Source organism: Chiloscyllium punctatum, chromosome 38 (genome assembly GCF_047496795.1).
Source record: "Chiloscyllium punctatum isolate Juve2018m chromosome 38, sChiPun1.3, whole genome shotgun sequence".
In the NCBI taxonomy this organism is placed as follows: Eukaryota; Metazoa; Chordata; class Chondrichthyes; order Orectolobiformes; family Hemiscylliidae; genus Chiloscyllium; species Chiloscyllium punctatum.
In genome coordinates, this window is record NC_092776.1 from 47,431,162 (window position 1) to 47,445,627 (window position 14,466).

Sequence of the window (14,466 nt, forward strand, 5' to 3'; positions counted from 1 at the left end):
AATATTGATTTTATCCAGTGAAATAAAGAGTTTATCCTTCTTTAATTCCCATTTGAGGAAATGTATCTGGTGAAAAACTTGAACGTATAAGCAGAGTCAATCAGCAGCCTAAATTCACCTTACAAGATTAGATTCCCTTCAGCCCAACAAGGCCACGCCAAAGAGCAACCAACCCAGACCAATGCACCTAACATTATGTACAATTTATCATGGCCGATTCGCCTGATCTGCACATCTTGGAATTGTGGGAGGAAACCAGAGCACCCAGAGAAAACCCACACAGAGAGAGGGAGAATGTGCAAACTCCACACACACACACTGTCACCCGAGGCAGGGATCAAACCCGGGTCTGTGGCGGCTGTGAGGCAGCAGTGCTAACCACTGAGTCACCGTGCTGCCCCATGGGTGGCAATCATTGCAGTAAGTATGGGGTTCAGGAGACACAAATGTCTAAGACAGGTAGTCGCATATGCTTACTGTGTTTATGAAGAAGCAGTAGTTTAGGTATGAGTAGTTTAGATGTGGAATGTATGAGCTAAACAGGCAAGAAAAGGATCCAATCAATAAGAGTTCAAGGTGGTTCACAGATCCCAGAGAGGAATGAATGTTTGGCATTTAGAGTTAATCTCAGTGGTCTGTGATAGTGGTATCCTACTTTCTAGCCAAAGTGGGAAAGAACTGTTCCCAGGTTTTCCTCCACTTCCCCAGTCCATTTTCCATCTGAAGAAGAAGGCAAGCTATGGACTATCCCCAGTCTCCAACCATTCCTTACCTTACTCTGAGTTGAATCTTTTCTTTTTGTTGATTAAATGCAGTTTGTGTTGAGTTTTCTGGAGGGAGCTTTTTTAACTGTATCCCTGGTGCCCACACCACCTTTAAAAGGCCCTATGCATCGAGATGAAAGCTGGTATTCCAAAGTTGCCATGATGGGTCAAGGGACAGATTGGGAACATGCTGGGAAAGACAAAGGTGGCACTATGATTCTCTGACAGGGGTCTGGGGGCTCTGGTTAAGCCGGTGGTGAGAAAGTGGGTCAGCCTCTTCCTGGAGGAGCAGCAGATAAGGCCATGCCACCAGTCACCACCTGATCAGTGTCTTCCCCAGAGTGTGGACAAACAGCCAGCAGTGCTGTAAAAAAGGCCAATGACCTCCCTGCTGTCTCACCCTCACTCTATCTCTGCTACTGCACCCACCTCCCAACAAGGCTCATGCTCTGTCATTCTCGCATTTACCTGTAACATCTTCTCTCACCCACCCCTAACTCTCACACCTCTAACCGTGCATGTCCTCATTATCTCAGGAAACCTCACCACTTAGCAAGCACCCTGCACCAGGACTATGACACCCATGTTTGGACCAATTTTCTCAATCTCTTCTTCTTTCTCAGTCCAACCCATCCATGCCCACCAGATATCCCAACCCAATCTAGTCCCACCTGCCAGCACCAGGCCCATATCCCTCCAAACCCTTCCTATTCATATAGCCATCAGATGCCTCTTAAATGTTGCAATCGTACCAGCCTCCACCACTTCCTCTGGCAGCTCATTCCATAGATGCACCACCCTCTGTGTAAAAAGGATGCCCCTTAGGTCTCTTTTATATCTTTCCCCTCTCACCCTAAACCTATGCCCAATAGTTCTGGACTCCCCGACCCCAGGGAAAAGACTTTGTCTATTTACCCTATCCATGCCCCTCATAATTTTACAAACCTCTATAAGGTCAGTCTTCAGCCTCCGACCCTCCAGGGAAAACAGCCCCAGCCTTTTCAGCCTCTCCCTATAGCTCACATCCTCCAACTCTGGCAATATCCTTGTAAACCTTTTCTGAACCCTTTCAAGATTCACAACATCCTTCCAGTAGTATCCAATCTCTCTTCATATTCTGTTCTGTCATCCAGGAATCAGTCGAGTGAACCTTTACTGGACTCCCTCCCTTGCTCGGACTAGGAAACCAAAATTGCCCACAATAGTCAAGGTGTGGCCTCACCAAGACCCTGTATAACAAGGGGCATAATTTTAAGGTGAAAGGCAGGAGGTTTAGAGAGGACCTGAGGAAAAGTTTTGTTTTTCACCCAGAGGTTGTTGAGAATCTGGAATACACTGACTAAGAGGACAGTTGATTTGGGAAACCTCACAGCTTTTAAAAGATGTGTAGATGAACACTTGAAATGGCACAACATTCAAGGATATGGGGCAAGTGCTGGAGAGTGGCATTAGCGTAGATAGGGAGGTATGGACTCATTGGGCCAAGGGGCCTCTTCTGTGCTTCATGACTCAATGACTCTCCAACACTCCTGCAGTGTCAGGAAAGAGTGAGAATAAGATTCAAGAACAAGATAGCATCTACAGGAAAGAGTTGACAAGCACAAATCTCAGCAAAGTTTCACTATTACCAGATTAGGTTGGGTCAGCACGCCACCTACACTTTCAGAGAAACTTGCGCAATTAATGAAGGTGATAATACATTTGTAAATAAAAGACAATTTTCTTATTCTATTTGTAAATAGGTTATAATTTATCTAAATTGTTCTATTTAGGGAAAGGGGAATGTGTTTTGTGCTGTAGATATACTGACTAATATATTGCTAAATATGCAAATAGTTTGTTATACATAATCACAGGAATGACACAAGTTACCATATGGTGCGTTCATTAGAACTGATGACAGTAAATAAAGAACTCTTCTGGATTTCTATTGTTCTTCAATAATCATCATTTTGTTTACCAATCACTGTCATCATGTTTGGTACATTTGTTTTAAGAGTCAAAAATACAACATTAACCATGATCTTTTCGGTTTCAGTCACTGAAATGAGTTAATATCATTAGTGCAAAAGTTGTTCACTCCCAAAATTATGGTTACAATTACGATTGCCTGAACAAATAAAGAATGACAGAGTACATGAATGGCAAAGTGACACTGATGAATGGTCAGGATATTATACTGGGCTAGGGGTCGCCAGCGTCAGGCTCATATAGGGATCCTGAGTTCATACTGCGGGTCAGGGGACAGATTGAGCAATGTTCCTGGTTCTAATTGAGAATTGCCCGAATGCGTCCTCACCATCAGATTAGAATTGCAGGTGGACATGGTTGTTACTAACCAGACAGCCAGTAGCATTGAAATCTCATTGAGTGAGCTGAGCAATATGGAGACAGGTTGGGTCTCAGAGACTGAGAGGGCACCTTAACATGGAGCAAAGTCAAAGATATAAAAGCAGAGAGGCCGAGCAATCCGGGTCCTCCTGAAGGCCCATTGGGATTTGTAGGTAACCTTCTCTGCTCTGACCCTCACTTTAGCACATGGAGCCTCCAGTTCCAATTGGCTCCGTGGACAATTGTACAAGGAGGCTACCTCCACGATGTTGCTGGCCTCCCCACACAGTGAGCGGGAATGGAGGAGAGATGCTCTGTTGCTTTTTATAATGGTGAGAAGCCTGGGAAACCTCTGTACATAGGACCTTTTCTTATTTACACTGGCTGCCCATTTCTGTCTGGTGGAATGGGTCTGCCAGCTAATCTTAAAACTATTTATCTCAAAGCCACACACCAAAAATGGGAATCAATTTCCCAGAAACATCAGAGATATATTTTATCATTTTCCTATGCAGACTCCTTTAGTTCACTGAGAGCACTTTGAAATTCTTCATTGTCATAATCGCACTCCAGGGCTCGCTGAAAGAATTCAATGGCTTTGGATTTCTTGCCATCCAGTTGATGTAATAGTCCCAATATACCAAAGGCGACACTGTCTCTTGAATATTCATTCAATCGTTCTTCAGCAATTTCTTTCAATTTTGCTTGACAGTGAATATCCACCTTGCCCTTCACTTTGAGCTTCAGACATTCCTTGAAGTGATAAATGGCAGTATGCAAGAATCTGTTCCTTTTTAACTGGTGCAATCCATATTTCCAATGAATTAGCTGTCTGTTTATACGGTTGCAATCTTTATTTCTGAGCTGGTTTTCGTAGATCTCATCAGCTTTGGAATAATCTTTGCATTCTGCAAAGAGTTCTGCCAGATCAAGGATTGCAGTTACAAGTGAGGGTTTCTGATCATAGGCTGTTTGGAAATGATATTTGCAAAGTTCAATCAGTTTTTTCCTTTCCTCATAAGCGTTATATTTATAAGGTGTTTTCTTCAGTGTAAACAGTTTCTTGTAGCATAAACCGATCTGATGGTGAAGGAGTCCAGAGTTTGGTCTTAACATCAGTGCCTTTTTCAACATCTCGAGGGATTGTTCAACAGATCCTTCCATTCTTAAAGCTTTGGCCGCATATTGAATTAAATAGGGATCATCAGGAGAATTCAGGAGCACATCTTCTAACAATCTGTCAGATTCCTCTTTCTGTTTGAAATATTGTAGTCTTAGAGCCAGCGTGACCTTGAGAAAAGAGTCCTTTGGGTTCAGTTCCAATGCCCGATGTAACTGTTTCACTACTTTGCAGTGCTCAGGACACTGAGGGACTTCAATATTTTCTTTAATTCGGAACAGAGAGATTGCGTGAGCTGTATTCCACTCAATGTTATCAGGATCTGCTTCCAGAGCCTTCTCAATACACTCATTTGCCTCTTCATAATATTTCCAGCCAAATCTCAACAGGGACCAACCCTTCTCCCCGTATACTTCAGGGGTCATTGCTGTAAAGCGAGAGGCATCAGGGAACTGTTGGCAGATCCTCTCCAGCTTGTTGAGGTAGGCCTGAGCCTCTGCCATTTCTCCCACGTGGTAATAGACCCAGGCTGCATTTCCGTAGGTGACGATGCTCCACTTTTCAACATTCGACTTGTGATCCTTCCTCAGAATCTCCTCAGCTTCCCACAAATTATTGAATGCCTCCTCATGTTTACCTCGTACACAGTTGACAAAAGTAAGTAGATTGTAAGGCATGACTTTATATTGCACAATGTCAGCCTCAATTGTATAATTTAATCGTTCCTGCAAATCATCCCACTCCTCATCCTCTACTTGCAGGGTCCACGTGAAGTGACATTGTAGCTGAAGCAGTTTCTCTTTCAGAGAATCCTTTGCGGTGTCACTGTAAGAAACAGGTGGAAAGATTTATTGGTTTTATTAAGCATTTGGCGCTTGTGAAATAATTGCAGGCCAGCTAACAGAGAAAACCTGAATAGCTGATTATAGCTCAAAAGTATTCCACAGCATGAATAATAATCAGAAACTGAAGCCAAATATGACACAAAAAGTCCAACCGACCTGTGAAGCTTGTGCTGTGCTGTGCTGTTGTGTAAGGTCTCACAGACAGTTTGGTCAGTATACCTTTAAGAGATTTGCTCATGATATTATCACAGCATCATAGCATGTAGCCTGAGAATAATAAGATCTCAGAATCCATTTTACCTCGGATTACTTGAAGCATGTCACCCTACTGGAAGCATATTGCTCTATTCTCATCTAATATTTAAATATCAGTCCTGTTAATTATGATCTTGTGCAATCATTGTGCCTATAAGTTAACTGAAAGAAAATCTGCTGGATTCTTCAATACCACAATATTTACACCTAATGGGATAACATAAGCATTGCCACCTCAGATCAAAGATCCTGCTGGAAGATCCACTTAGACCCATTCCCCTATCACTCAACATTTCCCCTGATGAAGACACCTAACCTACGTATCCCACAACACTATGGGCAATTTAGCATGGCCAATTCACCTGACTTGCAAATCTTTGGATTGTGGGAGGAAACTGGAGCACCCCCGGAGGAAGCTCATAGGCACGGGGAGAATGTGCAAACTCCACACAGTCAGTCACCCGAGGCAGGAATCGAATCTGGGTCCCTGGTGCTGTGAGGCAGCAGTGCTAACCCCTGAGCCACTGTGTTGCCCTAGAGTCTTGCGTCTAGGATTGGCATTCGAGGAGAGAGACCAGAATTCACACAATATTCCAGAAGTGGCCTAATCAATGTCCTGTACAGGTACAACTTGATCTCCCAACTCCAATACTCAGTGTGCTGTCCATTAAAGGAAAGCATACCAAACACCTTCTTCACTCTCCTATCTACCTGTGACTTCACTTTCAAGGAACCGTAGAGTTACACAGCACGGAAACAGACCATTCGGTCCAACCAGTCCATACTGAACATAGTTCCAAACTAAACTAGTCCCACCTGCCTGCTCCTGGCCCATTTCCCTCCAAACCTTTACTATTCATGTACTTATCCAAATGTCTTTTAAATGTTGTAACTTTACCTGTAGCCACTTGCTCAGGAAGTTCATTGCACACATGACCCCATGTAAAATATTTGCCCCTTATGTATTTTTTAAATCTCTCTCTTCTCTTCTTAAAGGAGTGCTCCCTAGTCTTGAAATACCCTTTCCTAGGGAAATGGCATCTACTATTAACTCTATCTATACCCCTCGTTATTTTATAAACTTTTATAAGACCGCCTCTCAATTTCCTATTCTCCAGTCAAAAAAGTCCCAGACTTTCCAGCCTTTCTTTATAACTTCAAACCTTTATAATCTCCAACACCCTGATAAATCTCTTCTGAACCCTCTCCAGCTTAGCAATATTCTTCCTATAACTGGGCGACCAGAACTGGACATTATATTCTTGAATATGCCTCACCAATGTCCTGTACAACCTCAACATGACTTCTCAACTCCGAAACTCAAAGGACTGAACAATGAAGGCAGGTTCCTATCTGTCAGCCTGGACTCCCTGATTGTGGCTATTAACCTGATCCAAACAGGGAACACATATTCTATGACGTCCATCAGGCTGAGCTCGCTACAGTCACTACATCCCTCCTCTTCTGAGTCTGAGGACATAGGCCAGTTCTGTTTTTTTGTAGCTCCTCCTGGGGTGTTTGAGCACTAGGTCAGGTTTCTCCAACTCTGCCTCTGATATAGGCAGCATGTAACACACACAAGCTTGCCTGTTGCACCAGGGGCATCGTGGAAGAAATTCTGATTGGAGATGCTGGTGTTGGACTGGGGTGTACAACGTTAACAATTGTAAGACACAGAATTTATAGCAAAATAAATTCTGTGATAAATTCTGTGTCTTACAATTGTGTCCTCTACAACCACCTGATGAAGAAGCGACACTCTGAAAGCTAGTGCTTCCAATTAAACCTGTTGGACTATAACCTGGTGTTGTGTAATTTTTAACTCTGGAAGAAATTCAGTCTCCTCTCTAGGCATCAAGGTGATGACATCTGCCACGTCCATCCCAGATTCTGAGGTATCTTCAACAACTGACGGAAAGAGAGAACCCGCGGGGTCCAGGACAGGCGGAAAAGCGGTCAAAGAGGAAGTGTGCAAGTTTGCAGCTTTCATATGGTCCACATACTAGTTCAGGACCATCGCACCAACCGGAACTTTACATGTCATGGCACCTGACCTTGCATTGGCCTTACCTCCACCCCATGCAGGGGCATTCCTGTGGTTTCTATAAAAAAATGTATTCCCCTAAAGTAAACAATCTCTCTCACTTAGCAGAGTCTCGCATCCAACATTGGTATTCCAGGTGCTATTCAGCCTCACACCCCCTGGCCCGGGAAGATCAGATTTAACCTGGTGCTGAGTCTTCTCCCCATTAATAACCCTGCTGGAGCTAGCCCTGGAATTCCATGAGGCGTGGTCCAATAGTCAAATAGGAACTGGGACAGTTTGGTATTTGGCGAAGCTGCAGGCAGTTTCTTTAAGCTTGCCTTCAAAGTATGGACTGCTCTTTCTGCCAGACCATTGGACGGTAGATAGTATGGAACTGTCCTCACATGCCAAATGCCATTCAGCTTTAGGAAATACTCAAATTTCTTGTTGTTAAATGATGGTCTGTTACCTGTGACCAACACTTCTGGGAGTCAGTGTACTGCAAATGATTTGTGCAGTTTATCTATCATCACCCCCATGTTTGATAAATGAACTCTATGCACATCTAGCCATTTTGATTGGGTGCCCACAACGACTAAGAACATGGAGCCTATGAAAGCATCTGCATAGTCAATGTGTCAAGGGTTTACCCAGCCATTCCCATGAAGGCTGGGTACTGCTGGCAGTAATTTGTGTCCTCATTGGCAGTCTCGGCATTGGTGTACCAACGCATCCAATCTTGGCTACCAGACAGGACTTCTCGCCAATGTCTTCAATTCTGGAAACTTCCGGATGACCCTAGTGGAGTTCAGCCTGTATAGAACATAGAACATAGAAGATAGAATGGTACAGCACAGAACAGGCCCTTCAGCCCACAATGTTGTGCCGACCATTGATCCTCATGTGAGGTAAATCTAATGTACAGTTTTTCCAAAACATCTATCCACAACAGTATTGCAGAATGCTGGAATTGTTACAGTGCAGAGGAAGGCCACTCAGTCTATCACTCCCCAAAAACCATTCTGTTTACTCCTGTCCGTAACTCTGCACGTTTAAAAGTAATCATCAAATTCCCTTTTGAATGCCTCAGTTGAACCTGCCTTCATCACAATCACAATTTGGACAGTCCACATCTTTATCACTGAGGAGAAAGTGAGGTCTGCAGATGCTGAAGATCAGAGCCCAGAGAGTGGTGCTGGAAAAGCACAGCAGGTCAGGCAGCATCTGAGGAGCAGGAGAGTCGATGTTTCGGGCATCAGGAATCCTGATGAAGAGTTTATGCCGGAAACATGACTCTCCTGCTCCTCGGATGCTGCCTGACCTGCTGTGCTTTTCCAGCGCCAGACTCAACATCCTTATCACGTGCTGAATGAAAACGTGTTTCCTCACCACGTTTGCCTCTTTCACTATTTACCTTAACAGGAAGTTGGTTGACACCAACGATCTGATGATGATGGCCAACGGCATATTAAGTCACATTTTAAAAATTCAAATAGAAATTCTACCTTGTTTAACTCGAGTTCTCATTTCCAATACAATCCTTTTTCATTAGAAGTTTTTCCTTATTTGGGAATTATTGGTTATTTCTTACTCCTTGATCAAAAATATTTATGAGAGATATTGCTGTTGATGAGCATGTTCCTGGATGTTAACAAGTGTAGCCTTTCCTTCAAACTGCACCTTCGTATTTCTGATCCTTTCACAAGTGGGAACATTTGCTCCATATCTAAACCATGGTTTTGAATACTTCAAATATATCTAGAACATGGAACATAGAACAGTACAGCACAGAACAGGCCCTTCAGCCCATGATGTTGTGCTGACCATTGATCCTCATGGAAGGTAAACCTAATGTATGAACCCTCAAATTTCTGTGACCATATGCATGTCCAGCAGTCTCTTAAATATCCCCAATGACTTCGCTTCCACAACTGCTGCTGGCAATGCATTCCATGCTCTCACAACTCTCTGCATAAAGAACCTGCCTCTGACATCCCCCCTATACTTTCCACCAATCAGCTTAAAACTATGACCCCTCGTGTTAACAGTTTCTGCCCCGGGAAAAACTTTCTGGCTATCAACTCTATCTATACCTCACATTATCTTGTACACTGGCGGTTACCTTAACTCAGGACAATCACTCTTACTCTTCATGATAATATATCATCCTCTACTGTGATCTGGTCTCTCTAAGTCCGAAAAAGTTTCAGTTCAGCTTGTGAGAGCCTTTTCGCTTTCCCCATCACCACCAACTGTTTTAGTTTTATCTGGACCAGATCTTTCTGTGGCTACAGTCTGATATTGTCAGCTGTGACTGGAAGGGTGTTCAGAAAATTTAAAACCATTGCTGCCTATTCTAGTGGCGGTATCACCAGCGATGTACCTGCCAATGGGAGGTGTTAGGCAGGTGATTTGAGGGTGATAGATGGGTGATGTGAGTAGGTCATTTAGGGGTTTTATACAGGTTGAGTTTGGAAGAGTTGTCAGATCTGGGTTCATTAAATCGTCTCTGGGTCACGAGTTGGCCGTTTGTTGAGGTGGACAGATAGTTGGATTGGTTTAGATATTTGGGGAATCAGGAAGAACGAGTGGGTGGATGAGGGGATTGGTGCGAGGTCAAGGGAGTTAGTTGCGTCCTTTCCCAAGAGTTAGAGTTGGACTTTTTCTGTCTGACTTTTCCAGCATGAATACCCAGATAGGTCAGTTAGAACTATCAAACTGTCCAGAATGGGACAGTTTTGTTTCAGGTATCCTGGGAGCAGACAAATAGGTCATCTGAACTTTAAATTTGCCATGTAATTAATTCTCCTGGAGCCTCTGTGTGGAGACTTCCAAAAGTTCCCACAGTACATACTGAGGGCTATCTCTGCTCTCCCAACAACTGGACCTTTAAGGGTCTAAATTTTTGTTACATGATTTATAAAGAGTTAGGAACTAATTGTTAAGTGAATAAAAATCTCAGCTGCCGCATTCACTATTACACTGCAGTCTACCAGGCACACATGCAGCTGAAACAAATAACATTGGTGAAGCATTTTGAGTCTAAATTGTGATTGTCTCTAACTAACTGAACTCAGAAAACATTCACTTGATTGAATGTCTAATCTAAAAGTCAACCTCCAAATGTTTTGGCTGTCTCTCAATGCTCTCCATATTCCATTGACTGTGAGAAAGTGAATCAACAATGTGAATTTTACTGTCGCTGTTAGTTAGAATATTCTTCTTACCTCATGCTGATCAGAATGAGGAGGGCCAGCTGCTTCTTCACTCTAACTTCTGTTGACTGATCAGCTGCAAAAACCGAACTAAGTATGTTTAGCTCTTCAAAGTTATTTTAATACTTCACACATCCTTTAGTCAGACGATTTGCAGAACTGACTTGGGAATGAAAACTGAAAGGCGTATGCACATACAGAGGAGGCAGAGAACAAAATCATCTGCAAAACTCAGTCAAGTGTAAAAATAGTACAGCATTAAGAGTTGTAGACTTCAGTTACCACAACATAGAAATATAGAGGAAAGGGTAAAGGAACAGAAGAATTCGTATTTTCAGTTCAATGAGAAAAAAAGCTGAATTCAAGCCTGGAAAATGATTGAGAGCAAATTAAGGATGTTGGAGTAGGAGAATATCTTTTGTTGGTCAGCATCATAATATATGTAGGTTTAAAGGAGACAGACAAAGAAAGGTCAGATAGAAAGATTGAAAATGTATCTATGATTCGAAAAGGGGTCCCCCACATTTTGATTAAACCTAAGGTTAGGAAGGGGAACAGGTAATGAGTAACGGGAGGCCATGGAGGTGGAGAAACCTCAGATCCTAGACTAAGAACCTTCCCAGAATGAGGAAAGATACATGTCCAATGTTACAGCTCTTTGGATGACAAAGGAAACAAAGATTAACGTAAAAGTGAAAAGGAGTTGACAATAAATGACAGTTGCAGAATTCATTGGAAAAACAAATAATATGCAGGGAATGCAATGGGAAAATGAGAAAGAAAGGATATAAAGAGGTCAAAGTGATTATGCCAAAAGACTATCAGCTAATATAAAAGACATCCTGAAAGAAATTATCATATAAAAATTGAAAAATCAGTTAGAGATCAGATGGAGTAGGTTGAGGCAAAAAAACCCCCATAACTTTTGTTTTTTAGGTTAGATTCCCTACAGTGTGGAAACAGGCCCTTCAGCCCAACAGGTCCACACCAACCCTCTGAAGAGTAACCCACCCAGACCCATTTCCCTCTGACTAATGCACCTAACACTATGGACAATTTAGCATGGCCAATTCACCTGACCTGCACATCTTTGGACTGTGGGAGGAAGCCCACACAGACACAGGGAGAATGTCCAAACTCCACACAATCGCCCGAGGGTGGAATTGAATCTGAGTCCCTGGTGCTGTGAGGCAGCAGTGCTAACCACTAAGCCACCATGCCACCCATAAGCACTGCCAGGGCAGCATGGTGGCTCAGTGGTTAGCACTGCTGCCTTGCAGCACCAAGGTCCCAGGTTCGATTCCAGCCTTGTGTGACTGTCTGTCTCACACCCCTCTGAGACTCCCTGTGTCATTTTCAGCACTTGTTTCCCATCTATTTTTGTGTCATCTGCAAACTTTGTTACAGTACATCCACTTTTCTTATCCAATGCATATTGTAATTAATCGCAGCCCATCACAGGAGCCCCATGGCACTCCACCGGTTAGAGATTGCCATCCTGAAATCTTACCTCTATCTGCTATTGCTTAGCCAATCCTCTATCATGTTAACATACTACCTCCAACGACATGGGTTCATATCTTATTAAGTAGCTTAAACTGTCATCTTTTCAAACACCATGTGGAAATCTGATGAAAATGTATCTATTGTTTCCTTTGTCTGCTTGTTAACTCCTGCAATACGTTTGTCAGGCATGATATCCTCTTTGTGAGCCACACTTGATCACAATACATATTTCTAAATGCTCTGCTATTACATCCTTTAAAGGAGACTTTAACATTTCACCCAAAACAGATGTTAAGCTAATTGTCCTTTTTTTTAAACTCATTCTCTTTTTCAAGAAAATTGTTACATTAGCAGTGGAAAGGAGCCCATGGCTGTTTAAAGTGCATATTGGTTTTTCTCAGGTTAATTTTTGATAGATTGGTTGGAGGTGTTTGATGGTTTATAGAGTTCTTTAAAGCTGTTAAAGTCAACAAGCAGTCATGCAGCACAATGCTGAAGGACGCAGTCTTTTCTTCAATGATTCTGGGCAGCTCCCATCTTTGGGCCCACTGGTATGCATTTGGCAAAGATTGCAGCATGGCAAGGAGCAAGCAGAGAGGTGACAGAGCAGGACAGGCTGCTAGAAGGGGGAGGAAAAAGGTGGGGAAAGGGGCACTCAGGAGAACGTACACACCCAGAGTGTTCAGGGGACAATTCTCAATGAGGCACAGTATATCAGATGTCTGTGCTTCAGTAAGGTATCCTAACTCTTCCTGTTAGACCTACATTTCAGAACAAGTCAAGAAGGTGTCAGACTTCTGGCAGTTTTGAATAGGTGATATCTGTAACATTTCCCATTTTACTAAGTTCAGCTCTGCCACTAGTCGCAACCTCAGTCAGAGCCTTACTACTGTTGGTGAGCACTGTCACTTCCAATCAGGTAGATGCCAGCAGTTGAGCCAGTTAGCTCTCACAGTGCAAGTAATTATCCAAAACTGGGAAAGGTAAGTCAATCAAGTAGAATGGTACAACCTGTTTGGGAGCACAATTGTCAAAGTTGAATTGCAAGCATGAGATATGAGTCCAGGGATTGTAGCAGTGCTACTGGGTGAAGGTGAGGAACTGCTATGAATATTGATTTTGATTCATAACTGATTCAGACTGGTAGATGACTGTTGACAATGGGATGCATTGAACCATGTGTGGAAGGCTAGCAGTACAATTGGAAGGTTCTGGTATATGAAAAATACATTCAGTGACCGTATCACTCCTACGATATCATTGAACATTTTGCACCTCAAGAGTTCCTTGAGGTGGACTCTTGGCATTGATGGCCTGTGCTTTCTGGCCCCACTATCGACGGAAGGTTTTCCATGGGATTTCATGTAGACAGATCATATCTCAGCTCCTCTCCACCTCCTCCACAGAGACCTCCAGTGAAGTATCAGAGAACGTACATACTTTCTCTTGTTACTGTGTACTGTCCTCTGCAGTTGCCAGTAATTCCAGCGCCTATTTCCTGACAGACTGCCTCCTCATTAAATGACATCAGCTCACTTAAAATGGTGCTAACCTTTCACAAACCTCAAAGTTCGCAGCTGCTCAAGACCATATTTAGGATGAGCTGCAGGTAAAAACTATGCAAATTAGTAGAGACTTTGCATACTTCATACATTGGAAAGAGCAGAAGCAGACTAATTATGAAGCATTATCTCCACACCGATTGTGTGAAAGCTCTAATTAGCTCCAAAGAATAAAGGGAGAAGCATCCAGAGCCAAAAGCCTAATCTCCATAAGGTAGACTTACCTCCACAAGGTGGTCTTTTTCCATAAGGTGATCTTATCTCCATAAGGTAGTCTTATCTACACAAGGTGGTCTTACCTACACAAGGTTGTCTTATCTCCATAAGGCGGTCTTATCTCCTTCCCCAAAGCCTTGATTCTCAGTGCCACTGTTGCCCCAGGCAATCAGAAGGAGCCCCCCCCTCCCCACTGTTTGTAGAGGACGTGACTGAGGTACTGAATATTGCATTTATCCTTGCAAAAGAAGGAGATAACATTTATGTTACAGTGAAAACGCTGGCGAGTAGAATTTCAAATAGAATGAATACACACATTGTAAAGAATGTATCTGCTTATTTTACTTCTCATTGCAGACTGAATCGGGAAATGCTCTGTTTACAACAATGGACTAAGAAAGGAATTGCTATACTTATAAGAAGTAAGTTACTGAACCTCATTCCAAGGAATATTGAAACTGTTTGGGAGAAGGTGTAAAGAGATGTCATGGTATTGGAGACATGTTTACAAGGTGAGGATTGGCTGGCAACAAATAGCTAATTGATTTATACAATTATGACTGATCATGGATGCCAAAGGTCATCAGCCTGATGACAACACTCTGATTGGCTCCTGGGTAGTTGAA

At 42.9% G+C, this 14,466-nt stretch overlaps 1 protein-coding gene across 5 annotated transcripts in view; it reads right to left on the reverse strand.

Moving 5' to 3' along the window:
- Window positions 1-2,365: 2,365 nt before the first annotated feature.
- Window positions 2,366-14,466, reverse strand: part of LOC140463600 (interferon-induced protein with tetratricopeptide repeats 5-like) — a 91,135-nt gene continuing 79,034 nt past the window's right edge. For 3 of the 5 annotated variants that reach the window (XM_072557813.1, XM_072557814.1, XM_072557818.1), the window contains one exon: window positions 2,366-5,040. In XM_072557813.1, coding sequence (XP_072413914.1) covers window positions 3,603-5,040 — 1,438 coding nt within the window. In that variant the 3' untranslated portion in view covers window positions 2,366-3,602. Of the gene's footprint in view, window positions 5,041-10,568; window positions 10,633-14,466 lie in introns of all 5 variants that reach the window. The other 2 variants (XM_072557816.1, XM_072557817.1) reach the window with 1 other exon arrangement.